The sequence below is a fragment of the Calonectris borealis genome, chromosome 16 (assembly GCF_964195595.1).
Source record: "Calonectris borealis chromosome 16, bCalBor7.hap1.2, whole genome shotgun sequence".
Classification (NCBI taxonomy): domain Eukaryota; kingdom Metazoa; phylum Chordata; class Aves; order Procellariiformes; family Procellariidae; genus Calonectris; species Calonectris borealis.
The window spans coordinates 10,217,878-10,242,761 of NC_134327.1; the positions used below are offsets into that span (position 1 = coordinate 10,217,878).

A 24,884-nucleotide genomic window follows, 5' to 3' on the forward strand; every position below is an offset into this window, starting at 1 on the left:
TTATGCCAATTTTATTTTCTATGTGAGGTGACTTTTAAAATAGAAAAAAAGTCGTATTACAGTCTGGGATTGGAGGAAAGAGATTAATTTGTATTCACTTTTGTTTGTTTCACTAACAGTGCTCTGTAGTGTGTCAGCAGATGTGTAATCACTGAATCTATTAAAAAGTCACTGAATATGTGACTTTAATAGTGGCTTTGAATGTAACTTGATGTCATCTGTGTAATGTCTATTATATCTGTCTCCCCATTTTTTGGTGGTGGTTTTTTTTTTTGTTTGTTTTGTTCTTAATTAGAATGTGACATCATCCCCTCAATATTCTACATTCCTGGAACACATCATCCCTAGGTTTCTCACCTTTCTACAGGATGGAGAAGTTCAGTTTCTGCAGGAGAAGCCAGCACAGGTAAGCTGTGTGGAACATCTCTTACCTTTTTGTAATGTATGCAGCAGACGACTCGTTCAGTAAAGTACTCGATTAACCTAATGAACTGATTTATGTATAGACTTTGTTGTTAAAAATAGATCTGTCATTTGGGGAGAAATTGAAAAAGTCCAGTTTCTAAATTAGTTACTTATAAACTTCACAAGTCTGTCCTTCTATGAAAAATGAGGAAAAACTATGTGAACAGAATTGACTTGCTTGCTGAAAAATGACATGTTGTTACAAATTACTGGCTTTACTGAAAGGCAAAAGTTGAATCTATGTAATTAAATACTTAAAATTGAGTTCCTTAAAAAAAGTCTGATAACTTGCATTTTTCAACTGTAAATTTGTTAAATTTGCCTTATTCACATGTGTGGCTAGTGGGAAGCATTATGTGTTTGTATATAAGTGTATGTCTGCACGAAGTAAAATGGCTTTTTTTTCTTTTTAAGCATGCAGAAGTATTAAGCTGAAAAGTTGCAACCAATTGTTGTTTTTGTAGGCTCTTAAAAAGTTCTATCATGTCTTTATTTTTTTTTACTTTTTTTTTTTACAGCAACTCCGAAAGCTAGTGCTTGAAATAATTCACAGAATACCAACAAATGAACATCTTCGTCTTCACACCAAAAATATCCTGTCTGTGATGTTTAGATTTCTAGAGGTATTTTTTTTTTTCCTCTTAACTGTTTCAAATTTTCAGAAAGATTTTCCTCTTCTTTCTTATCTCCAAAAATTGCTGGGGGTAGGATTTTAAATAGCTGTGCTTCTGGAGCAAGAGTGGAAGGGTATTCTATTTAGGCTTCACCAGTGTGATATCTTACTATTTACAAGTTTTCTGCATGTTCTCTTCTGCCCTTTAGAAACTTGGATTTTACAAACGCAAGGAACTGTTCTCATGCTAGACAAGATTTCATTTGTGAACACTTTTCTGGCTTATATAAGTGCAGATACCTTATTCTAGAGATTTTGTTTTGTTTCTTACTTGGAATTGAAAACACTGTCATTTGAAGCCCACAGAAAATAACCTGCTCTACGCAGAGATGTCTTGGTGTGTAAATAGCCCCACTTGTGCCTCTCTGTCTGTGGGGCATTAGAAACAGGTCTGATGGTATAGAGTGGTTGAAACTTATGTTTTTCGTTCCAGTAGGGGTGAATTTAATTTTAGCCATATTCTAAGGCTGCAAGGTAAAGTTATATCAAAGGAAAGGCACCTTGCTCATGCAAATTCATATTAACGGGGCACTTGTAGGTTGCTGAGATGAGTATAATTTTATAGGGTTTTGAACTACTTACGGAGTAGTTGAAGAATGCAGCAGTAGGCTCACGAAAGATTCTCTTTTTTTCAGACAGAGAATGAAGAAAACGTACTGATTTGCTTAAGAATAATTATTGAATTGCACAAACAGTTCCGACCAGCAATCACTCAAGAAGTAAGTCATAGATCTTGTTATATGGTATAGAACTTACTGCTGTGTTCTTCAGAATTGTTATTTTGTTCAAGTGGGTTTGTTTGTTTGTTTGTTTGTTTGTTTGTTTTTTTCTGCTGTCCTTTTATGTTGGCTGACCTGTTGTGGTAACCAAATACTTTTTTTTTTTTTACCTTAAAGTAATTTTTAAGAGAGGATTACATAGTGCTAGCAGATATTGGGCAAAAAGAGTTAAAGCCTAGTTGTTCTTGTTTTAAGTGTTTATGGGCAATATGATTAGACTAAGGAATAAAATTCCCACAGAAGGCAAGAGAATTGGTGCCTTTTTAGTTTGTGAAGGGAACATCCTGGAAAAGGAATATTATGATTGTCTTTCCCCCCACCCCCTTGCTTTTCTCCTGTGACTCATGAAGGAATATTAGAAAGTTTGCATTTTTATTTTTTTGCTTTCTTTCCTTTATTTTCTCCTAGGAAGACTTAGTTGGTTTATAGTGATTATTTCTAATAATACTGTATTGGAACTATGTTGAGATGATAGGTAAATCGTATTTTTCCAAGTTCAATTCAAATTAATATTGGCAGAACAGAACGTCATAGGAGAAAGCTTTCAGATTCTTTTTAAATATCATGAAAAATATCTCTAGTGGCGACTAAAGATTTTATGTAACTTTACTGTTAACACAGAGATTTTAAAATTGTGAGTTTTTTTTCTTTGTGGTAAACCGACTTCTTCCTTTCTAGATCCATCATTTTTTGGACTTTGTGAAACAGATTTATAAGGAACTTCCAAAAGTAGTGGTAAGCTTTTTATTTCTTAAATTGCCTTTGCTGTAGTCAGAAAACTATTTTTTATTTTTTAATTTTATCTCTAAAAGATATTAACGTAATTACTTTTGTATCTAGTAATACAAACTAAATGTAGTTTTAATAAATATTTAACAAAAATATGTGTAAATTTGGAGAAATTTAGATTTTGAATTAGAAAACCTTCTGTTTCTGGCACAGTATTCTTAGTATGAGAAAATGGAGGTAAACACACAATAAAGCACTAGTCAGTTGACTGCAGTGGTGTCTGTGTAGCCAAATGGTTTGTTTTCTTTTTTTGAGGGAAGGGTAAGGTGATGTACTTTCCAGCAGTTCTTCAATGTGCTTGGTCTCTGGAGAGGCCATTGCCTGCTCTTCCTCACTGACACAGAGTATCTGTTTGGATGTTTTTCTTTAGCAAAAGAACCACCTTGGCTGGGGATGCTTTTTTGCTTCTTGCTGTAGTGGGAGTGAAAGATTACAGGATGCAGTCCTAGTAGATACTGCATTGTAAACATCAGGTGTGGAGAAGAAAAAAATGTCTGCAAAAGTTATGGGGAAAAATTATACGGAGGGATTCTAATGAGATAAATGGCCTTTCGACTATTACTGGCATTATTATATTTTTCTTCTGCTCTTTGCTTGTAGAATCGGTATTTTGAGAATCCTCAGGTGATTCCAGAGAACACTGTTCCTACTCCTGAAATGGTTGGCATGATTACAACAATTGTGGTGAAAGTAAACCCTGAACGAGAAGATAGTGAAACGAGAACAGTGAGTATTTTAACTGCTCTTTAACTATGAGACTGTCTGTATCACAATATGCCGAATCATAAAGGCAGGTAAAGGTAATAGGCTTTCTTTTTGCTTGTTTTTCTTATCAAGATTTATTTTTAGAAGCTGATTGAAACTTTTCAGATGTTTTCTATGCAGCTGTAATGACAGGATTTTTATTTAATATAATACCAAATGGGTTTGTGCTTTTAAAATGTTATTATCGCTAAATATAGTGCTATTAAAATGAGCAGTTTCTTCAAAAATGTATTTCAGATACTTTTTTGAATTAATAATTAAATTGTTTATAAAACATGTATTCTTTCCTTCAGCATTCTATAATTCCCAGAGGATCTTTATCTCTAAAGGTCTTGGCTGAGCTACCTATTATTGTGGTTCTTATGTATCAGGTTAGTATATTCCAGTATTTTGCATGTAAATACTTTTTATTAGTGAATGGCTTGTGTAACTTCTGCTGGCTAACATATTAGTAAAAATGAATGTAATGTATTTTTGAGATTAAAATATGGTCTAAAAATAAGCCTCTGAGATTTCTTCATTTTTTCTGATTAACTCTCAAATAAGTTGACTGCGTGTGACTTGTAAATTTCTATAATAATGCTTTATTTTTTTTTTTTAAGCTCTACAAACTGAACATTCATAATGTAGTAGCTGAATTTGTGCCCTTGATTATGAACACTATTATAATACAGGTTTCTGCTCAAGCAAGGTAAGAGCATTTTAACATTGTTTTGATGATACTTGAGATAAACTACTTAAATCTGCCATTCGGTATCACCCAAATTATTTTTGTCTTATATACTGCGATTTTTGCTTCTAGTTCTACTGCTTTTAATCTGAGAAGTGGCAATGATTATTTGACTTAACATTGTCAAAGTTTTGCAGGTGAAATTATTGGCAAATGTGAATATTTCCATGATATGTCACTGATAAAATCCATAGTTGTGCAGTAGATCCCAATTTATTATTTGATAATGCATTTTTTAAAATAGACAGAAATCTGTACTACCACAGATAGCATGTGATGGAGACCTCGTTAGCTAGGACACTTGCTGTTGTTTAATCTTTACCATACCACCAGTGATACATTTTTGCTCTTCCAAGGTATAGCTTAGGTGAAGCCTTGTGATGTTGCAGATATGGGTGCTGCTTTTCCTGCTTCAGAGAGAGATGTTTCTAAGGAGCAGCAAGTGGCGCTGAGCGGGGCAGCAGGAGTAAGATCTCTGTCTTTCCCTATCTGCCCAGATGATCTAAATAAGTGGTTGAAGCTTGAGAAAGACAGACAAGTCTGTAGGAGGGAATGCTGCTTGGAGAAAAAAATTGCCCCAGTTAGGGGAATGGAGCCAAATGTTTGATGCTAATGTATGGGCTTGGCTTTCTGCAGAAAGTTGAAAATTGTATGGCTGCCTCAGGGCTGTGCGTTTCTGCTTAGAGCATAAGATGCTGAGCATTTGAATGTCAGAGAGCTTGTTGAAAATGGGCTCTCCCATAATTGTATTCCCTCACTACAAGATGATGTAATTTGAAACTTCTGTGAATTTTCTGAACGAAGATATTAAAAAGGAGGACAAAATCATAACCACTGTTCAATTTAATTTCAGGCAACATAAACTTTATAACAAGGAATTGTATGCCGATTTTATTGCTGCTCAAATTAAAACATTGTCTTTTTTGGCTTACATCATAAGAATTTACCAGGTAGGTAGCATTTTTGTTACTTTGTTACTCTTAGTGCAACAGATCTCTAGTTACTTCATGGCGTGACCAGCATGACTGCAGTGCATCAGGGGTTGGAGAGAAGAGCATTTGTGTAGCAAAACTGAAGATAGGGCTAAACTTGATTGTCCTTTCAGAAGTATTCTCATGTTAATGCAAAGTAAAAATGTGCCATTCCCCCCGCCCCAGGCATTTATGGAATGGCTGTTGTATTTTATTTTTACAAGTAGACTTCTTAAAGAGAAACAATTTTAATTGAATGTTATTTTGCAAATGTAGAGTAAAGCTTTAAGATAGAATATCATAATAATTGTATTAATGTTATTTTTTGTTATAGGAATTAGTGGCTAAATATTCTCAGCAAATGGTAAAAGGAATGTTGCAGTTGCTTTCCAATTGTCCAGCCGAAACGGCACACCTCCGGAAGGAGCTTCTGATTGCTGCTAAGCACATCTTGACAACAGACTTGAGGAGCCGTATGTAGTACTTTTAAAAAATGTATCTATAAACTGGAAAGATTTCAACTATTTTTGTGCATTTGAGAGGCATATTGCTTACTATTTGTTTTGGACTATTACATACTCCTGATTGTTTTGGGAATAGGTGTGATTTTTGATTTGCCTTTTTTCTTTTTCCGTAACAACAACAAAAAAAATCATCTGAACAAGATAGCATACTGAACAAGTGGCTTTTCTGGCCTTCCAAATATTTATTGTTCCAAGTAATTACCATTTGATGATAAACATTTGTGTTGGTTTGTAACTGTGCCTACAGTTGTATGGATACTTTAAAAGAGTAATCTGTTAACCTGAGTGGAAATAGTTCTGTCAAAACCTGATACCATGTTTGATTCAGCTCATAGCATTTGCCTCTAGCAGAGGAAAGCTATTTTGGGTCTGCCTGAATTAACTAAGTTTCGTGGATATGTTCTGTTTTGGCAGAATTGCAAAACTGGAGATGAGTGTACTTTGTAAAATACTAACTTCTATCTTTTCATCTTTACTGTGTGGTCCCCTTTCTTTTCCTTCTGCTAACAACAGTTATGGGGCAGTGTGATGTCTTTCAGGTATTGTTAGCTCACCAAAAAAAATAGCATTTTTCCTAGTTCTGGAATTTAATGTTGTGGTCACATGGAAAGGTGTTTCTTTGGCTATTTTTCTAAATAAATTAGCTTAATTGTTCTATGTTTCTCAGCCTCTCCTTAATAACTTCTGAACTTGACCAGTTTCAACAGGAGAGCGAGGTCTTAAAGATATGATGTTCTGCATCCTTTGTGAATTTTAGTGTTTGGGTAGCGGAGAAAACCTCGGTTAGTGTTTCCACTGGAGGAATAAACAGCAGGGTGAGCTTAGCAATTCATTGCCCTTGGTCAGCTGGCTGGCATTTTAGCGTACGTGTTGCTAACGCATCCTTTCAGCCCTGCTGTTGGCTACCTGGCAGCCCCGATGTGGAGGAAGAAATGTGGAGAGGGAAGTGGGAAATAAGTATGTGGAGATCTGTAGAAGATAAGGCTTCGGTCATTCTGATGGTGCAGTTCAACTTACTGGGAAAAATGAGTGTTGAGGGAAGTTTCCGTTTGTGGGTCTGGCATTATTGTTCTCAGTGAAACGATCTTTCAAACCGAGTCTTCTGTGTTGATTGAGAGTTGACGAATAATGCTGTATATCCTTATTGTGATGCATTTTGTCTGTGTGGAACTTTGTTTCTGATTCCTAAAAGAGAGGGCGGAGGTGAAACTGTACTCACTCTCTCCACTGTTATCACTTAAAGATGGCCTCTGTGTAAGAATATTGTGTATCAGCAAAATGTGGTATGCACATAAATATTAGATAGAGGTTTTAAAACGTGGCTTAGAAGATAGAATTCAAATTGAATTTAGAAACTTACCTATTTTCATCCTTATTAAGCCATTTCTTTTGAGAATTTTACCTGAGATGTCCATTTCAGAAAGCTAGAATAGTTTGTATGGTGTTTCTGAAATTCTAATGACTGAACATTGTAGACATTTCTTAATTTCAACGTGAAATATTCCTATGTTATAAAGTTTAACAATGAGAGAGTTCAATCAGTGGTCCAGTGTAAACAATTTATTATTGCTTGCTTTGTTTTAATTTCTCTTACTAGTTCACATTAAGAGTAATAGCACAACACAGGAATATTAATGTTAAATGTGTTCAATACACAAAAACTCATTACTGTTTTTCAATTTGCATTTCCTTTGCTTTCTTTCGTTGTCAGGATTTGTGTCTTAATCTTTTTGCTCGGCTAACACTAGTGCATCTGAGACTAATTCCTTTTTTCAAACAGAGTGGTTTGATCAAAGGCGGTTCCTTTTCAACCATCTTTTTGACTCAGCTTTTTTCTCCACAGTATTATTTGTTGGCTATGACTGAATTTATTCTCACTATGACTGCTGTGGTGGTTGCCTTGTAAAATAATGGATTGTCTTTGCATTTAAAATCTTTATTCCCATTCTTTATTTGCTTTTTGCACTGTAAGTTTTCCAGATCTTTACCCCCTCAAAAAACAATGCCGATGCTCTCATTTTCTCTTCCTCTGTGTTTTTGCAGAATGTGACATTCTCTTAAAAGCAAAGACAGCTACCATGTTGTCCCTTCCATTTAAGTGGACCTCACTGATTCCTTGTCTATTTCAGATTTCATTCAGAAAATGCTGGATTTTTATCTTTAATATTGTTTGGAAATCTGTGGAGAATGAAGGTTGCTGGATGCTCTTCTTTCTCTTTATTTGACTTTTTGCTTATTCGTTAATAAATTTTAGCTTGTTGCATTATTTGGAGGTGGGAGCAATTAATCCTTCCTGCCATTTCCATCAACTGCCTTTAGGGTGGAGGGACCTAATCAATTCCATAAACTTGTTGATTTCTATATTTAAAAAGAAAATGCTTCTTTAGTCTTGCTTTGTGACTTGATTTTGTTACTGAAATCTTCCTTTTGTTCCCTGGACCCCAGGTTGCATGTATTCCTCGTTATATTTTGGATTAGAGTTTGTATGATAAGATGCCAGAGAAAATAGAGTTGTGTTGTACTGTGTTACCCAAACTTGTCCTTTCCAGTAACTCATTAGATATATTTAAAAAGTTCTGCAAAGTTGAAAATAATATAAGCATTTTTTCTCTTTCCAGCTGTAACTGTTTTTGTTGTTTCAGTGCTGTGGCTTTGACTGTGTACTGTAATGTTACTCAAGGGGCAAGTGTCAGTGGAGTTCATAGTCGTAAGAGGTTAACTGAAAGTTTCCTTGTAAATGACACTGCCTTTTATAAACTTCAGGAATGAATTTTGTAATAAAACCACTTTCTGACTTAGGTTTAAATACCTAAGTTAAGTGGTTTAACGCTTAACTATCTTATTTTGATTATTTCCTTTGCCAATCATTTATGTATAGCGCTTTCTTTTTTCTCTCTCTCTCTCTTTTTTTTTTTTTTTTTTTTTTCCTAAATTCTAGAATTTATTCCATGTATGGACAAGCTGTTTGATGAATCTATACTAATTGGCTCTGGATACACTGCCCGAGAGACACTGAGGTATGACAGAAAGTTCAGAATAGCTACCTGAGTGCCTGCCAGGGCTGGTTTCTTTTAAGGTTTATTAATGTTTACAACAATGTCTGTATATGGTCCTAAATCTTTGCTTTAAATAACTAATTTTATTAGATTCTAATATTGGAAGGGCTTCTGCTGCTGTAAAGAGTGGTGGTTGTTTAACACTGATGGTGTAGCATGGGAGCAGTAAAGGGCAAAATGAGATAAATGGGTGAAAGAAAATTGTTTCATTTTTTGAATTGCAGAGCACAACCAAAACGGTGGTCACAGTGAAATCAACTCAATACCTTCCCAATATTTCACGAAACAGCCTACATCTTGTGTCCAGTGTAAAATCTGAATAAGATTTAGACTGTTTTGTCAATAAGTACCTTAAAACTTAGTCATTCGCAACCGCAAAAAATAAATGGGGACAATACTTACTTTCTGTGTCTTCAATAGTCTACTAGTTTTTAGGTGCTTTTGCTGACCAAATTAAAATATGTGAGCTAGGAGAATTATTTCCTCTTGCTTAAGTATCAAGTGTACCTTATTGACAACATATATTAGATTTAGAAGTTTTTGCTCTACTAGATGCTTAAACCTGGTATTTGAAAGTAAATGATTTTTAAAATTTATCAGTTTTCGTAACTGCTTTTGAAATCATGAATCATCAATGATTAATTGTGAAAGAGCTTACCAACACTGCTTACAATGTGGCTTAAAACGTGCTAATTTGCTCTTAACTGTATGTAGATGAAAATATGTGCTGGGGATGTTCTGCAATGGGGGAAGAAAGATCAGAGAGGTAATGTTAGTGTTGTGGGACAGATTAATGCATCTTTGATTAGATTATACAGGTTATAATTCTCTTGTGTAATTGAAAAAGCCTTGTGAACTCTGGATTTGCATATAAAAATAGAAAATTTGAATTCAGAATCTTGGAAATGGCTCCAGGCAGTAATTATTGATTAAGTCCAATTAACAACAATTATAATGGTCCTCAATGTGTTTTCTTCGTTTCTTGTTTTTACTGATAGACCACTTGCATATAGTACACTGGCAGACCTGGTACATCACGTCCGTCAGCATTTGCCACTCAATGATCTCTCCCTTGCTGTCCAATTATTTGCCAAGAACATTGATGATGAGTCGTTGCCTAGCAGTATCCAGACGATGTCTTGCAAACTTCTGCTAAATTTGGTAGACTGTATCCGGTCTAAGAGTGAACAGGAGAATGGAAATGGTAGAGATATTCTTATGAGAATGCTGGAGGTATTGATTTGTTTAAACATTTGATAATAAGTTGTATATCCTATTTTATAGTATGTTGTCCATCACATTTTACTTTCTCCTTTCTTCAGAAATGAGAATGTGTAGAAACAGTCTGCATACTGTATTTCATTTTAATACTTCACAGAAGGGCTTTTTGAAATGCCATGCGACTGGGATAATATCTCAAGTATAGTGGAGATGCTTTGCCAACTCAGCTTATTCATTCAGTGACTTGTTTCAAAGCAGGAAACTGAATGTCTATGATGCTGGGGGTAGCTTAGCTGTTACTATTTTTTAAATTTTTCGTTTAAATTTTAGCTATAATATCCTTTTCTCCCCACTTAAGGGTATGTAAGAATGGTATTTTCTTAATGCCTTCTGGTTATGTTTGTGTGGTGTGGTGGTTTTTTTTTTGTTTGGTGTGTTGTTTTTTTTTTTTTTTTAAATCATGGATTGCAGATCCTTGGCATAGCCTGATACAATCTGTAAAATGTGAAATATCCGCACTTTCAAGACCTACTGATCTTTTTTAAGGATTGTCTTTATATGGAGGATTTTTTGGGGGGCTTTTTTTTTTTGTTTGTTTTGTTATTCTTTGTTATTTTTAAAAATCAGGGATGCACACTAAAAGCTGTCATCCGTGGTGTAGTACAAGTGAAACACTACTTTCTTGTTGTAGTCAAGTTGTTAATGGAAAAGGTTGCCTAGTGTTTCTCCTTCCACAACATGAAGATGCCCTCAATTGTAGAGTAAAACACTTGTAGGGTAAATGCTGATTTAATAGTATCATTTTGGGATGTGAGAGCATGTCTTGAAATCTAAAAGTGGTGTTAACACTTTAAGATAACTGAGGAAGCCGTCTAGCTGCTTGTTTTGGAAAGGGAGATCTAGGAATTCCAAATGTAGCGGATCCCCTCCTTCTTTGACTCTTCTCTGTCGTTGACAGACTGTCATGGTTCTGAATGCACTGGGGAAGAGATCTAGTCATTTTAGTCATCTCCAGATTATTTGGTACTACCCCTGAACTTTTTTTTTGCTTAAGGTAGCAGTAGTTCAGGGAATGGCTTTCATCCTAAATACAAAATACCAGTGATGGTGCAAGTGAAAAATCTTGATGTTGTGCATTGTAATGGGTCCTTTATTCCAGATTTCTCAAACTGAAGTAGCTTTCTAGTAGGGTTTGTCTTCCAAATAAACTACTTTTTTCCTACTTTTTAAAAAATCTGTAATGTAGCACAGTTGTTTAGTCATTTGTTTATTAAATTAAAATTGTTAGTAATATATGAATTCAGAGAAGACACATCTAGGGAAGAAGGGAACATACAGAACTGTGGTGGTAGTGGGGAAATATCTGAGCAAGCCAAGTAGACCTAGACTTTAAAATCTGGGAGATACAGAAAATTTTAAACTGAAGCCTTGTGCAACATATCCCTTGTTTAGCATCAGCCAAGAGGCAGAAATGTTGGGGACCACTGGTCTGCAGGATTGATTAGTGCTTTCTGTATCTGATACGCTGCATAAAACTAAAACTTAAACGTATAGTGTATATATCTTTTAATACATCTGACATACATTACATATATATCTGAAAAATTCTAGCTTTTTATTCTTACTAGTAAATATTTATAGAGTGAAATATTTAGTCTTATTTTAAAAAATGAATTCAAATAGCTTTTCATTTTAAATTAAGTAGAATTATAGAAATCAGTTTTTAGTTGATGGTTTTACTAGTTTTCAGCAAATATTTTTACTTTTGGAGCTTGTTAAAAGTAAGCAAACTACTTTGTTGAGACACTTAAAAATTTTTGCTGATATTTGAATGACTTCAGAAATACTTAGTTGTAAATTTTATTGATCTAAGTATGCTGACTTGAAGTATTAGTATTATTAAATCTAGAATGATTTTTGAGGAAGAAACTTACTTTCTTTTTTCTTCCCCCCTCTCTTCTCTGCTCTTTCATTTGCCTTTCCTCTTTGTGCCTTAGGTTTTTGTTCTGAAATTTCACACTATAGCACGATACCAGCTTTCTGTGATTTTTAAAAAATGCAAGCCACAGTCTGAACTGGGGGCTGCTGAAGCCGCATTACCTGGAGTACCGACAGCAGCAAATGCAGCACCCGTTCCTGTCCCATCTCCTGCCCCAGCCACTCCAGTGGCCCCTGCGCCAGTACCTGTATTTGAAAAACAAGGGGAGAAAGAAAAAGAAGATAAACAGACATTTCAAGTCACAGATTGCCGAAGCTTAGTAAAAACTTTGGTCTGTGGTGTCAAGACAATCACGTGGGGCATAACATCATGCAAAGCTCCTGGTGGTAAAACTCCATAATACTTAATTACATTTGTCTTTTGTAATACTACAATTAAAACTCTCTAGCATGAAAGCATATAGTATTTTTAATGGTAAACTACTGTCTTTTTCTTGTATCTTCTTTCAGAAGCACAATTCATTCCCAATAAGCAGTTGCAACCTAAGGAGACTCAAATCTATATAAAACTGGTAAAATATGCAATGCAAGCTTTAGATATTTATCAGGTATGTAACTGGCCACATAGCACTTTTATTTATAGAGTCACTGTGTGTTAGATCCTTTAATAAGGATTTGTTTGTCAGCTAAAAGACAAATTTCACGTGTAATATATTTTCATTAAGTCTTTAATTTCAGGACCACAGCTATTGGAAAATTTTATGAATGTCAAAGTACTTACCATTTGCAAGGAACAAATTATTTTCTTAACAGCCGTTATTGTCTGTGTTCATGCAGGCAAGTCAGACTAGAAATAATTGTCTTTCATGTAGTGGATTAAATCTTTTCTTTGAAGAGGTAGTTCAGCTATCAGTTGAAGCATTCACATGGCTATGTTTATCTTCTGCAGTTACACAAAGTACTGATGAAAAGTAAATGTACATGATTTGGAATTAAGTAACTTTACAAATACACTATGATATCTTCTGCTGTTGGCTTTTTCCACTCCTGACCTCACAATTTTAAAATCTGTGCTGAAAACACTATTTTAATATTTTTATTGTCACTGTTGGCTCTTGTGCCCAACTTCTAATTGTGTGGGGCTTGCATGTGAAACCTGTACAATCTCAGTTTTTTTCAAAAGGTACTTTAGGAATAGTGGGGGAAAAGTTACTCAAATTCTGTAACCTATATATGCGTTTTCTCAATTGCTGTAGGTCCAAATAGCAGGAAATGGACAGACGTATGTTCGAGTAGCAAACTGTCAGACAGTCAGAATGAAAGAGGAAAAGGAAGTTCTGGAGCATTTTGCTGGTGTGTTCACAATGATGAACCCTTTAACTTTCAAAGAAATCTTTCAGACTACCGTTCCTTATATGGTGGAGAGAATCTCAAAAAACTATGCTCTTCAGGTATTATGTTTTTGTTTACTTTTTTCAATTGATAGTAAACAGCCTGTAGAAAATAGCTTATGCCTTGAAGTACATAAGGCTGACGTGGAATTATAAATAATAATGTTGAAATTAGCATGCAAGATTTGAAGCAGTCTATAAAAAATACTTTGTAAAGATGGATTTTCAAAAACTTTCTAGACTACGTGATGCAATACAAACATGAAGATATGAATGGACTTGATTCTTGAAAAGTATTGAACATTGTGGTATTCTTTTTTTGTTCAGGTTGTTGTGTTAATGTTCTGACCTACTGTTTTACAGAACACAAGCCCTGTAATACACATTTAAAATTAAACTTTAAACTTGAATACTTAAGTTATATGCATGGTTGTTTCCCACTCAGGATAACCTGAATCACTTGGGTAGCAGTGGAGATGGGAGAAGAAGTTTGTCTTAGTTTTTTGTTTTAAATCTGTAGTTCATTTATCCCTCTGTTCTTTTCATTATAGCAACAATAATTCCTTTGTGGTTTCCTTTTATAGATTGTTGCCAATTCCTTCTTGGCAAACCCTACTACCTCTGCCCTCTTTGCAACGATTTTGGTTGAGTATCTTCTGGATCGGTTGCCAGAAATGGGCTCTAATGTGGAACTCTCCAATCTGTATCTCAAGCTGTTCAAGTTAGTCTTTGGCTCAGTTTCACTGTTTGCAGCTGAAAATGAACAAATGCTGAAGGTAAAGGTCATCTGTATTAAAAACAAGAAAATCTGTTTTGACTCTTAAGACATTCTTCAAATGTCTGAAGAAACTTAGAGTTTTATGCTCTCTGACATTTGATAATCTTTTCATGTTTGAACCACTATTAGTGATACATCTCCATTTTTTCCAAATGCCAGGTACATTGCCTTATTTATGAGAGATGGTTTCTGTGAATGTTTGTTTCATATTTGAAACTCTAAAGTGATGTACTAATTCTGAGTATAAATGACTGATACGTGCTTGTGGTCTGATTAGGATTGCCATAAACCGCTGTAACTTCATGGTCAGGATATGCATATCTTCTTGCATGTTTTTTCCCCTTTGTTTCCCTATTAACTTAAGACTTTTGCTTAAACTGGAATAACTTTTTTATGTGTTGGTGAATCTTGTTCATTCGTGTCGTATTCAATGACATGTACCTCTTGAGTTAGATATTTCTGTGCTCTTGAAAAGTCTGGATTAAGGAATGCTATTTTGTCTATTGACAACACAGTGTCTATGAATTCCAAGGTTCTATTTTTGTTGATGAGATCATCTCATCATTCAGTGAGTTTAGAAATACTGAGCTTGAAGCAAGAGTGTGCTTTCTCATAAAAGTAATAGCTGCCTATATCCAGAAAAAGCATTAAGATATTAATTGAACATGGCTCCCTCTCTCATAATTTCTCTCCATTTATCTTCCTTCTACCTTAGAATAAACAAAATTTCTGATACAAGTTTCTGTGCTTAATGATTTGTTACAGCAGGATTAGTTCAGTATGTGCTTTCTGGGTAGAACAGAGTAGGGACTACTAATTTTCTAGATTCTTTGAAAGATAAAAGTAATATGAAGCAATATTCTTAACTAATATGAAGCAATATTCATACGATCTTGCTTAAATTCTTCTCGTTTGTCATCAGAAGCAAGGTCATTTGGATTTTATAAGCTGGAGATCCAATTTAAAGAGTGTGATTTACTACCTTCACAGTTTCATGATTCTGTTAAGTTTTTTGTTTCAGCGGGATTGATGATGTGGGCCTTGGGTAGACAATTTAATTGAATGATGAAGGCTATTTGCAGCATTTGCATAGCAATGTAGAAAGCTTTTACATGTTAATAAAATCCAGAATTGTGTCACTGTTTGAACCTGATCTGTGAGGATCCTTGTACTTATCAACTATTTTTAATGATTCCTGCAAACTGTTCAAGTCCTCTGCTCTAGAAGGGCCACCAGTTCCATAACCATTTTTTTACTTGTAAAGTTTCAAAATTTCAAAGTGAAATTTTAGTATTCCCAAAAATTAAGAATTAGTGATGAAGTTAGATCTGGAGTAAATTAATATTGTGAAATGTCTTCTCTTGTGATTCTGACACTTCTGATTTCTGCTACACATCCCTAGGTTCTGTGGAGCAAATATTTTTCATTATATCAGATTTCGAGAAGGTTTTTTGTTTTAATACGGTTACTGCTTGGAGTAGCAAGCAGACTTGATCATTTGGCTAGTATGTAAGCAGGGTTTAATTAATTAAAGAATGCTCTGGATTCTTGATGCTGTTCAAATACAGTTTTACTTTTTAACAATCCTTCAACAGCGGTATAAAATTAGGATGGTATCAGAGTCCTTGGAATAGCTGAAGGTTTTTGATCTGAAAAACTTGCCTCATGCTAAACTCTTCACAATGATAATAAAATTGGTATTTTATTAATCTTCAAGCTTTATTTTTTTTATAGCCACATTTGCACAAGATTGTGAACAGCTCTATGGAACTTGCACAGACTGCCAAAGAGCCCTATAACTATTTCCTGCTGCTCAGAGCACTGTTCAGATCTATTGGAGGAGGCAGTCATGATCTGTTATATCAAGAATTCTTGCCGCTGTTACCAAACTTACTGCAAGGTAGAACAATACCTTCTTTCCCCACCTCAGTTTCTGATCTTTTTGTGTAAATAGTAGTAATAAAGTTATGTTATGTAATTGAAAAAACAAACCTAAAGCCCTCACCCTGATAAGTAGCTTCTGATTTTGAGCTTAGCAGTTGATTAAATATCTTGAATGTGGCTTATTTTCATTTACTATCAGCTGCTTCAGGCTCCATAGTTTTGGCTGCTTCACAATTTCTGCTGCTTGTTTTTCTGCTTTCCATTGTGGGACTGTTGGGTTTTTTTTTTTTGTTTGTTTGTTTCTTTCATTTGTTGTTTTGCTATGGATAACTTTGTTAGCATAAAGCATTGAGGGATAAGAGTAGTAGGAGAAGCAATGTTGCTAGGCCATCACTGATTTTGTGGGAAGAACATAACAGAGAAGGTCTGATTGTTCTGCAGTTGAGGGCATGTGTGTGCACCTGCAAGTGCATGATAAGTATAAATGCAAGTAGTGTCAGTTTGCAAAAACAAGTGAAATAACAATCAGTTTGATTAACTGAGCATTTGTACTTGCAAGGACTGTGTTCCAGAGATACTGAGGATGAGCAAGGAAAAGTGGAGAACTACTTAAACCTAAGGACAAGCTAATCGGAACAATTCCAGGAACGTGAAATCCTGTGGTTCCTATCTATAGCTGAAGGGGCAATTTTTGTTGTAGTTAGCAAATATTTATATTATCTATAAATCATTATGTAAAATACATGGCAGTGTAGAAGAGCTAGCTAGGTTTATGGGACATATGAAATCTTGATGGGGAGAAAAATAAGTTGGGGAATGTGTGTATGGGACAGTAAAATTACATGAACTCATTTAATATTTCTTTTCAGGAGTCCAGATATTTTAAAAACAATCTGTTGTGTGTGGATTTTTTTTTTTATTGATACAAGGCTGAGGTTTGAGTCAAATTATCTTTTTCTGGTTTTCATCCGCTGTATTCAAATGCTACTTTATTGAGTCTAATATTAAATTTTAGAATATGCATAGATATTCTGTTTTTTGTATATGCATGTACCTACAAAAGCAGTCACTGCATAAAATCCTTAGATGTAAGTTATAATTATGAATGGTATTATATTGTGTAAATAAGTTCTTTACAGAGATATAAGCTTTACAGAATTTAAAAATACCAGGTTATTCTGAATTTAGGAAATAGCAATTTTTAACAATAAACTGTGGACTATCTTTTTCCTTTGAGTGTATAACTTATCAATGATTTTCAGGACTTAATATGTTGCAAAGTGGCCTTCATAAACAACACATGAAAGACTTGTTTGTAGAGCTCTGCCTCACTGTGCCAGTTCGTTTGAGCTCATTACTGCCTTATCTTCCAATGTTGATGGATCCCTTGGTGTCAGCTCTCAATGGATCTCAGACCCTGGTCAGCCAAGGCTTAAGAACTCTTGAATTATGTGTGGATAACTTGCAGCCAGACTTTCTGTATGATCACATTCAGCCAGTTCGAGCTGAGCTAATGCAGGTAAACATGTTGTTTCCTTTTAGACCACAAGAGGTCATTGATTCGCTAAATATTATTAGAAATTTGTGTTACAAAAACTTGAAAAATCTGTCGTGAGAACCATGCCGGTCTGATTAGTATGTAAAAGGCCAGTTGGTGTTGTGCTATTAAACTGAAAACTCTGAAAAATTTGAAAGTGAATTAATAATTTCTTCTATACCCCCTGTTAAGGGGTTAAAGTTAAGATTTGGGACTCAATAGCAAGAATATTATTATGTTTAAGATGAGTTGGTGCAGAAAATGATTAAAATTTGTTAATTTTTTAAAAACAAAACAAGAAAAGCTAATTACCTTCAGCATATCATGATTGGCAGCTATATGGAGTCTTATATGTACAGTGAAGATGATGTGGCCGAAATTCGGAACAGGGTTTTAAATGTGGTTATTTCCCCTAATACAGTGCTTGCATATACTTTATCCTTTAACGTTTACTTTATTTGCTTTTTATATTTCAAAACTAGCTCTTAGAGATTAATTCACTTCAGCCTTAACTGGCCTGCTTTGCACCTTTTTTTTTTTTTTTTTTAAATTCATGATGTTGTTTATCTAATATTAGCCATAAACATGAAATTACATTTCAGTGTGGCAAAGGTTTTGTAGCTGATCACATTAATCTAATCTAAAACTGCACTTAGGACAGCCCTGTTACAAAGCACTTGAACTGTTGCGATTTGAGACTGCTTTTATTCAATCTAGACAAGTATTTTCTGGAAGTTATGCAGGATCCATTACCCAGATGCAAGAAAAAGTGTTTTTCTTGACCCTTTTTTACATTAAAAATTGAAAAAAATTTGAAGTGAGGCTGGTCTGATCATGTAACATTTAAAATACTTCCAGGCTTTGTGGCGTACACTGCGCAATCCTGCAGACAGCATTTCTCATGTGGCTTATCGTGTACTCGGTAAATTTGGTGGAAGTAACAGGAAGATGTTAAAGGAATCACAGAAGCTACAATATGTAGTCACAGAAATCCAAGGACCCAGTATTACAATTGAATTTTCAGACTGTAAAGCATCCATTCAGCTCCCAATGGAAAAGGTAAGGGCTTAAGTTATCTTCTGTGCTAAGAAACCATCTTACTCAATTTTCCTTTATTACAGTTTTTTTTGAAGTTTGTTTGCTTGTAAAACCTTGATAAAATATGGGGTATGTCTGCCAGCTCCAGATATGAGTTAATGAGTATCTCAACATTATAAAATTTATAATTAAAAGTAGGTTTTAGGATGTCATGCATACCTGATTTTTTTTTTCCATATCCCTCCAGTTAGACAAAGAGATTTCTAATTAATTTATGTTGTAATGAAAAAACAGAATCTAGACCCACTTATGTTTTGGTTTTTTTGTTTGTTTTTGTTTCCAGTAATTTTTGAGTTGCCAGACTTGGCAGGTAAAGTACAAAAAGTGGTTTCAAAAATCACTGCGAAGAGCTTTTTTTCTTTTTTACTATGTAATGATCAGTTGAGAGTCTCCATGTAAGGCAGGTAGACCTACACTAACTTCTTGCTTCATTTTGACGTGCAAAATTAGCAGAAGCTTGCCAAACTGTTCTTTCTTCATTTTCGCTTTAAACTGTTTCATGTGTCACCCCCAAAATAACAGATTTAAACATGCTGTTCTGCTTTTACAAAGTGATAGGATAGGGACCTAAGCTGGCCCAAGTACATGCTTTCTGTGCGTTTTTTTCCCCTTCCTAACTTCAGTGTAATTCTTAGATTAGGAGCGGGAATCTACTCTAAAACCTCCCTATTTTCTTTTTGAAGTGTACCAAAAACTTACTGTAGAAATTCCTCAGTGATGATTATTCTAATGACTCCAATGATTTGGTTTTGTTTGTTGTCTCTAAGTTGGGTATAGTACTTCTTATAGCTGCAAAACCACTTTGTACTTGTAGTGGCTTTCATCCGACAATCTCAGTGTATACAAATGCTTGGTTCTCACTAATTACAGCAATCTAATCTGTGTCTATGTCTTGGGATCTGAGACTGAAGCTGGACTCTGAGTTAATTTGGCCTGTGGAGTTTTAATACCCTCCTTTTCAATTACACTTTCATAGGCAGATATGATCTGAATGTAGTAAAGAATTTTCTTTACAGGCGGCTGCCTCTCTTTGGCTCCATACAGCCAACAGGCTTAAAAATAGCTTCGAAACAAGATTCTTAAAATGCAGATTTACCGATTTCTCCTCTGTACTGAAACTGATGAGTTGAATACATATAAATACTGTAATTGGCGTTGACCAAGAAATAATGTTATCTGCTGAATCCTTTGTATCTATAAAAAGACAATGTCAAATTAAAAGGAAAAAGAAATGGAATAAATTGAAAATGAGAAATCCATTTTTCTTTTAGTGCTTTGGTGGTCTGTGTAAAACTCATTGTTCTTTCCATTGAGATGCTGATAAGGTTATTCAAACAGTGATGGGATTACAGCTAGTTAAGTCAGTAAATGGAAAGATGGTTTTCCTTTCAAAGAAGGAAAATGCCCACTTCTTTGTAGCAGAGTCTTTTTCTGCATAATCTTGTTTAAGCACGAATGGTTAGATTTTATTTACAATTGATCAAGTATTGAAATTTCTTATTTTGTGCACTCCAAAACAATCTTTGTGTGTTTTTACTTAATGCCTGTCTTGTTTGTTTTTAATTTCTTCTTTTCTTTTTTTTTGGGGAAGGATAGAAAGTATCTAGCTGTGTTTTATATATATGCAAAATAGAAATTTTCCAAAAAGATGTACCCCCCCCATCACTTTCATATCTTAAGAGATTATTTGAATTATTCTGAAATGTATTAAATGAATCTTCTTGCAAAGGAAAAGAAGAATACTATCTCCATTAAGAAAACAGTGTTTAGAAGTTGTTTGCAAGGACATTTCATCATATGTGATGTAGCTCTTGGTTTGCATGGAAAATATGACAAAGTAATTTGTAAGAGAACATTTTTTGGTACCATTTACATGTGTGTATAAATGCGTTGTATACCTACAGTGTATTGGGATTAGGCACAGCAATTATTGCTGGAGAGAAGGTGAGGAAAACTTTCTTGAGGGGGAAGAGGGAGAATGAAGGTGTACCTCACTCATGACTTCAAATGCTTTCTGACCGTGGAAGTAAATGTACCTGCCATGAAACTTTGCATTTATAAAAGCACAGGAAATACCATAATAGTTTCAAGTCCACTCTTGCAGGCATTCTCTGCATTTCTTAACTTGGGCAGTCCAAATTGTACATACTTTTAAAGTTATTTTTAATATGTATTAAAGATATTGTTCCGTTGATTAATCACCTTATTGTAATATTAAGAACAAGAAGTGTTTGGTTACCATCTATCTTTTTTTCATTATAGGCAATTGAGACTGCTCTGGACTGTTTGAAGAGTGCTAACACAGAACCGTATTATCGGAGACAAGCGTGGGAAGTAATCAAGTGTTTTTTAGTAGCTATGATGAGCCTGGATGATAATAAACATGCATTATACCAACTTCTTGCACATCCCAAGTATGACAATTCTTTAAACGTAAATGTGTATGTAAAATTTATAGTGCCTTTAGAATAACCTAAATTAGAGACAATGGTTAGTCTAGGCAATGTATTCTTCATGGGATTTTTACCTGCTGGTTTATCCTGCTTCCTTTTAAATCAATGCAGGACTTTCCAGTAAGAGGAATTTTGTCAGCATGTTATTTAATGCCAATGGCATGTGTTAATGTTTCATACTTTAATTTTCTTCCCCTAATCACAGTCCAATGTGTAATCTGTTACATATAATCAGACTTTTTTTTAAAAAATTAATTTTAGTTTAATATATTTAAATAGTTGGAATATTCTGGTGCTTAATTGCGTTTTAAAGATTAACTTAGATTGTGATGTTTTGTGTGTACATCTAGCTTTTTACTAAAGTGAAAGAGATGCAAAATTCAGTTTCATTTAGTAACCAAACTATAACATAGTCACACATGTAACCTATGTTTGTCTTAGTGTGGGAGTTTTTTGTTGAATTTTTTTACATCTTTTACCGTTTTAGTCATTGATACTTAATGAGTTTATTGCTTTTAGACAACTTTGACATCTTTGCCCACAAAGAGTGTGCTGACTTCGAGTCTTGCAGTGTAGTAAATGTAGCTAAAGAGTATAGTAGCTTTTATAATTTGGACTTGTTAGACTTGACATAAATATAGCTTTGCAATGAATAGGTTTTGTTGGGCAGTGATTTGATAAATAATGTTTCAATCTTTAAGATTAAAATCAAATGTCATTTCAAAAAAGGGAAAAATGTCAAAATATTGAAAATGACATTCTGTAATTGAGTTGCAGTGTGATGCCTGTATACCTATTATTTGTAATATACGTGGCTTCTTCTGAACCACTGGCTTTAAATGTTCCTGATGAAATTGAGCTATCCATCATGTTTGAGACCAGTGGTTGACAAAATTAATACCGACTGAGTGAACTGGTCTAGCTCTATCAAAATGAGGGGACAAAGAGAGGTGGAGAAGGAGTTAGATATCGAGAGCAAACTTTAAATCAAGTACTTGACGATGCTCATGATTGAGCTGCCAGTACTGCAGTTTAGGATGATAATGAACTTAATTTTGTCTTTCAGCTTTACTGAGAAGTCCATACCCAGTGTGATTATTTCGCATCGATACAAAGCTCAGGATACTCCAGCTCGTAAAACGTTTGAACAGGCATTGACAGGGGCATTCATGTCAGCAGTCATCAAAGATCTGAGGCCTAGTGCTTTGCCTTTTGTGGCCAGCTTAATCCGCCATTACACAATGGTGGCAGTTGCTCAGCAATGTGGTAAGTAAAGTGGAATAGAGATCATCTGGATTGTTCTGAGAGGGGTGGAGAAGTTTATACTTTTTCTAATAGTTATTTGTTTTAAGAAAGTCATGATATTGCAGTTGCTTCTGTGTAGATATGTTGTTTTTTGTTTGATGGCTGAATTATGTTTTAATTCTTTTGAGCAGTGAAAAATTATTAAGCAAGTTTTAAAAAGCAATCACCTAATAATACTTTTAAAATGCTACAGGTAATGAAATAATTATAGCTTGGAACAGTGTATGTTTCCAGAGCATTTGTGTAACTTATATACACTTATTTTTGCGGATGATCTTTGATTGGGTTGTTTCCACTTGTGGTTTTGAAGGACCATCAAAGGAACTAAGTAAACGTTAGAGCACTGCTGTGTCTTATATCTATGAAGTAAACCTTTTGTTCGGAGTTGGACTGTATGACAAGTAATTTGGGAAAAGACATGCTATAAGCATATCATTCTTTGTTGTCACATTAATGTAACTTGAATTTTTATGAATCTTCATTTTAATTAATTCTTCTTGCAGTGCTTAGTCTAGTGCATAGAAGAAAATATTCAAGTAGATTTAATCTTTTTTTTCTTCTAAGAGTGAAGAATGCCTTACAATCCATTTATATGCAAATAGACACAGTGCTTACTGTTTTAGCCATCAGCTAGTCAGAGGAGTAGTAAAGTCTAATTGAAAGCCTATTCATATTGAAATATCCATTGTTTTATCTTTTTTTTTTTTTTCTCTCCCTCTTTTCTTCCCCAATACAAATTACAGGTCCTTTTTTGCTGCAGTGCTATCAGGTTGGAAGCCAGCCTAGCACAGCCATGTTTCATAGCGAAGAAAATGGGTCAAAAGGCATGGATCCCCTGGTGCTTATTGATGCCATAGCAATCTGCATGGCATATGAGGAGAAGGAACTCTGCAAAATAGGAGAGGTGGCTCTAGCAGTGATATTTGATGTTGCAAGCATTATCTTGGGTTCAAAGGAACGGGTAATATATATATCTATATTTTTAAAAAGAAAAAAAAGTATTTAAATGATCTACTTTCAGCCAATGCAATTTTGCTTCTAAAATTTTGGAGGTACCAGTGAGCTGAAAAAGCAAACGAATACATTTTCTTTGTTTTCAGGCTTGTCAGCTTCCCTTGTTTTCGTACATTGTGGAACGTTTATGCGCTTGCTGTTACGAACAAGCTTGGTATGCTAAACTAGGAGGTGTTGTGTCAATTAAGTTTCTTATGGAACGACTGCCACTAATTTGGGTCCTCCAGAACCAGCAGACTTTCCTGAAGGCACTTCTCTTTGTTATGATGGATCTAACTGGAGAGGTATTTAATGCATGAATTATATCAAATAGTATGGGGGAAACAAACTTCTGTTCTTAAATTTACACAGATTGAACTCTTGCTAATCTTGATTTTACTTAACTTCAGAATGTATCATATCTGCGATATTTATGAGTGAATTTTAGTCATTTTAACTTAAACATAGACCTGAAGTTACGAATGAGGTCTGTTTTTTCCACGTAACTTTGCCAAAGTTGTTGGAATTACACTTGCTTCCTTCAGAGTAGAAATGTACAGGTTGCATTCAGATCAGTGAAAAAACACTAGATTCACTGTCACTTGCATGAAAAACACTGTTGGTTTTTTTTTCTTCTTTCTGTGTTTAGTTTGAAAGGTGTTCATCTTATCAAAAAGCTGTATGTAGTTATAGATACCTAGAGAATCGGCTCCTTGATCTTTTCTCAATTGTGAATCATATGGTGACAACATTGCCAAAGGTTCCAGCACTTGAGTTTGTTTATAAAATTATGTTGCATTGCAACTCACAGTTTTGGAATGATTGGTGGGAAGACTAGTTGAATATGTGTTCTGTTTAAGCTTTATGTTTTTAGCTGTTTGCAGAGGATTCATCAAAATCAAATGCTAAGCTCATTGATGAGTAGTGTGTAAATTTGTGATCTTTGTTCTGTACTTTTTTAATAAAAATAATCTATGATACCTTAGGTTTCCAATGGAGCAGTTGCTATGGCAAAGACCACATTAGAACAGCTTTTGATTAGATGTGCAACTCCGTTAAAAGATGAAGAAAAAACAGAAGAAATCCTAGCAGCACAGGAGAAGTCTTTCCATCATGTAACACATGACCTCGTTCGAGAAGTAACCTCTCCAAACTCTACTGTGAGAAAACAGGCCATGCATTCATTGCAGGTACTTGCACAGGTCACTGGAAAAAGTGTCACGGTGATTATGGAGCCACATAAAGAGGTAAGCAGAAATACTTACTGAAATTCCAAGTGAGTTTGAAGTTGTTTACCGGTTTGGATTAGCAAAATGCTTTTCTGAGTACATTTTCCCACATTAGTGAATTAAATTCTTAGTGCTCTGTTAGCATATGTTTGTCATTTGCTAGGTTTCATTGTTCTAAAATACACTGTGGCTGGAGTACTATAGAGATTCATACAAGCTGTGCCTGACTACTTAGCCAGTATTTATAGTGTCTTCAGGTTGATTTACTTCCTGAAATTATGAACTGTTTGTTCTACCATCAATCA

General features: G+C 34.7%; 1 protein-coding gene across 5 annotated transcripts in view; it reads left to right on the forward strand.

Moving 5' to 3' along the window:
- The window catches only part of TRRAP (transformation/transcription domain associated protein), a 101,807-nt gene that overhangs the window by 5,701 nt on the left and 71,222 nt on the right, over nucleotides 1-24,884 (forward strand). For 3 of the 5 annotated variants that reach the window (XM_075165217.1, XM_075165220.1, XM_075165218.1), the window contains exons 5-27: nucleotides 296-406; nucleotides 984-1,088; nucleotides 1,774-1,857; nucleotides 2,596-2,652; nucleotides 3,307-3,432; nucleotides 3,765-3,842; nucleotides 4,074-4,162; nucleotides 5,055-5,151; nucleotides 5,507-5,645; nucleotides 8,635-8,713; nucleotides 9,751-9,985; nucleotides 11,971-12,298; nucleotides 12,422-12,519; nucleotides 13,168-13,362; nucleotides 13,887-14,078; nucleotides 15,815-15,980; nucleotides 17,227-17,483; nucleotides 18,360-18,560; nucleotides 20,862-21,040; nucleotides 22,119-22,318; nucleotides 23,101-23,318; nucleotides 23,458-23,655; nucleotides 24,337-24,597. In XM_075165217.1, the coding sequence (XP_075021318.1) occupies nucleotides 296-406; nucleotides 984-1,088; nucleotides 1,774-1,857; nucleotides 2,596-2,652; nucleotides 3,307-3,432; nucleotides 3,765-3,842; nucleotides 4,074-4,162; nucleotides 5,055-5,151; nucleotides 5,507-5,645; nucleotides 8,635-8,713; nucleotides 9,751-9,985; nucleotides 11,971-12,298; nucleotides 12,422-12,519; nucleotides 13,168-13,362; nucleotides 13,887-14,078; nucleotides 15,815-15,980; nucleotides 17,227-17,483; nucleotides 18,360-18,560; nucleotides 20,862-21,040; nucleotides 22,119-22,318; nucleotides 23,101-23,318; nucleotides 23,458-23,655; nucleotides 24,337-24,597 (3,693 nt within the window). The remainder of the gene's footprint in view (nucleotides 1-295; nucleotides 407-983; nucleotides 1,089-1,773; nucleotides 1,858-2,595; nucleotides 2,653-3,306; nucleotides 3,433-3,764; nucleotides 3,843-4,073; nucleotides 4,163-5,054; nucleotides 5,152-5,506; nucleotides 5,646-8,634; nucleotides 8,714-9,750; nucleotides 9,986-11,970; nucleotides 12,299-12,421; nucleotides 12,520-13,167; nucleotides 13,363-13,886; nucleotides 14,079-15,814; nucleotides 15,981-17,226; nucleotides 17,484-18,359; nucleotides 18,561-20,861; nucleotides 21,041-22,118; nucleotides 22,319-23,100; nucleotides 23,319-23,457; nucleotides 23,656-24,336; nucleotides 24,598-24,884) is intronic. The other 2 variants (XM_075165219.1, XM_075165221.1) reach the window with 1 other exon arrangement.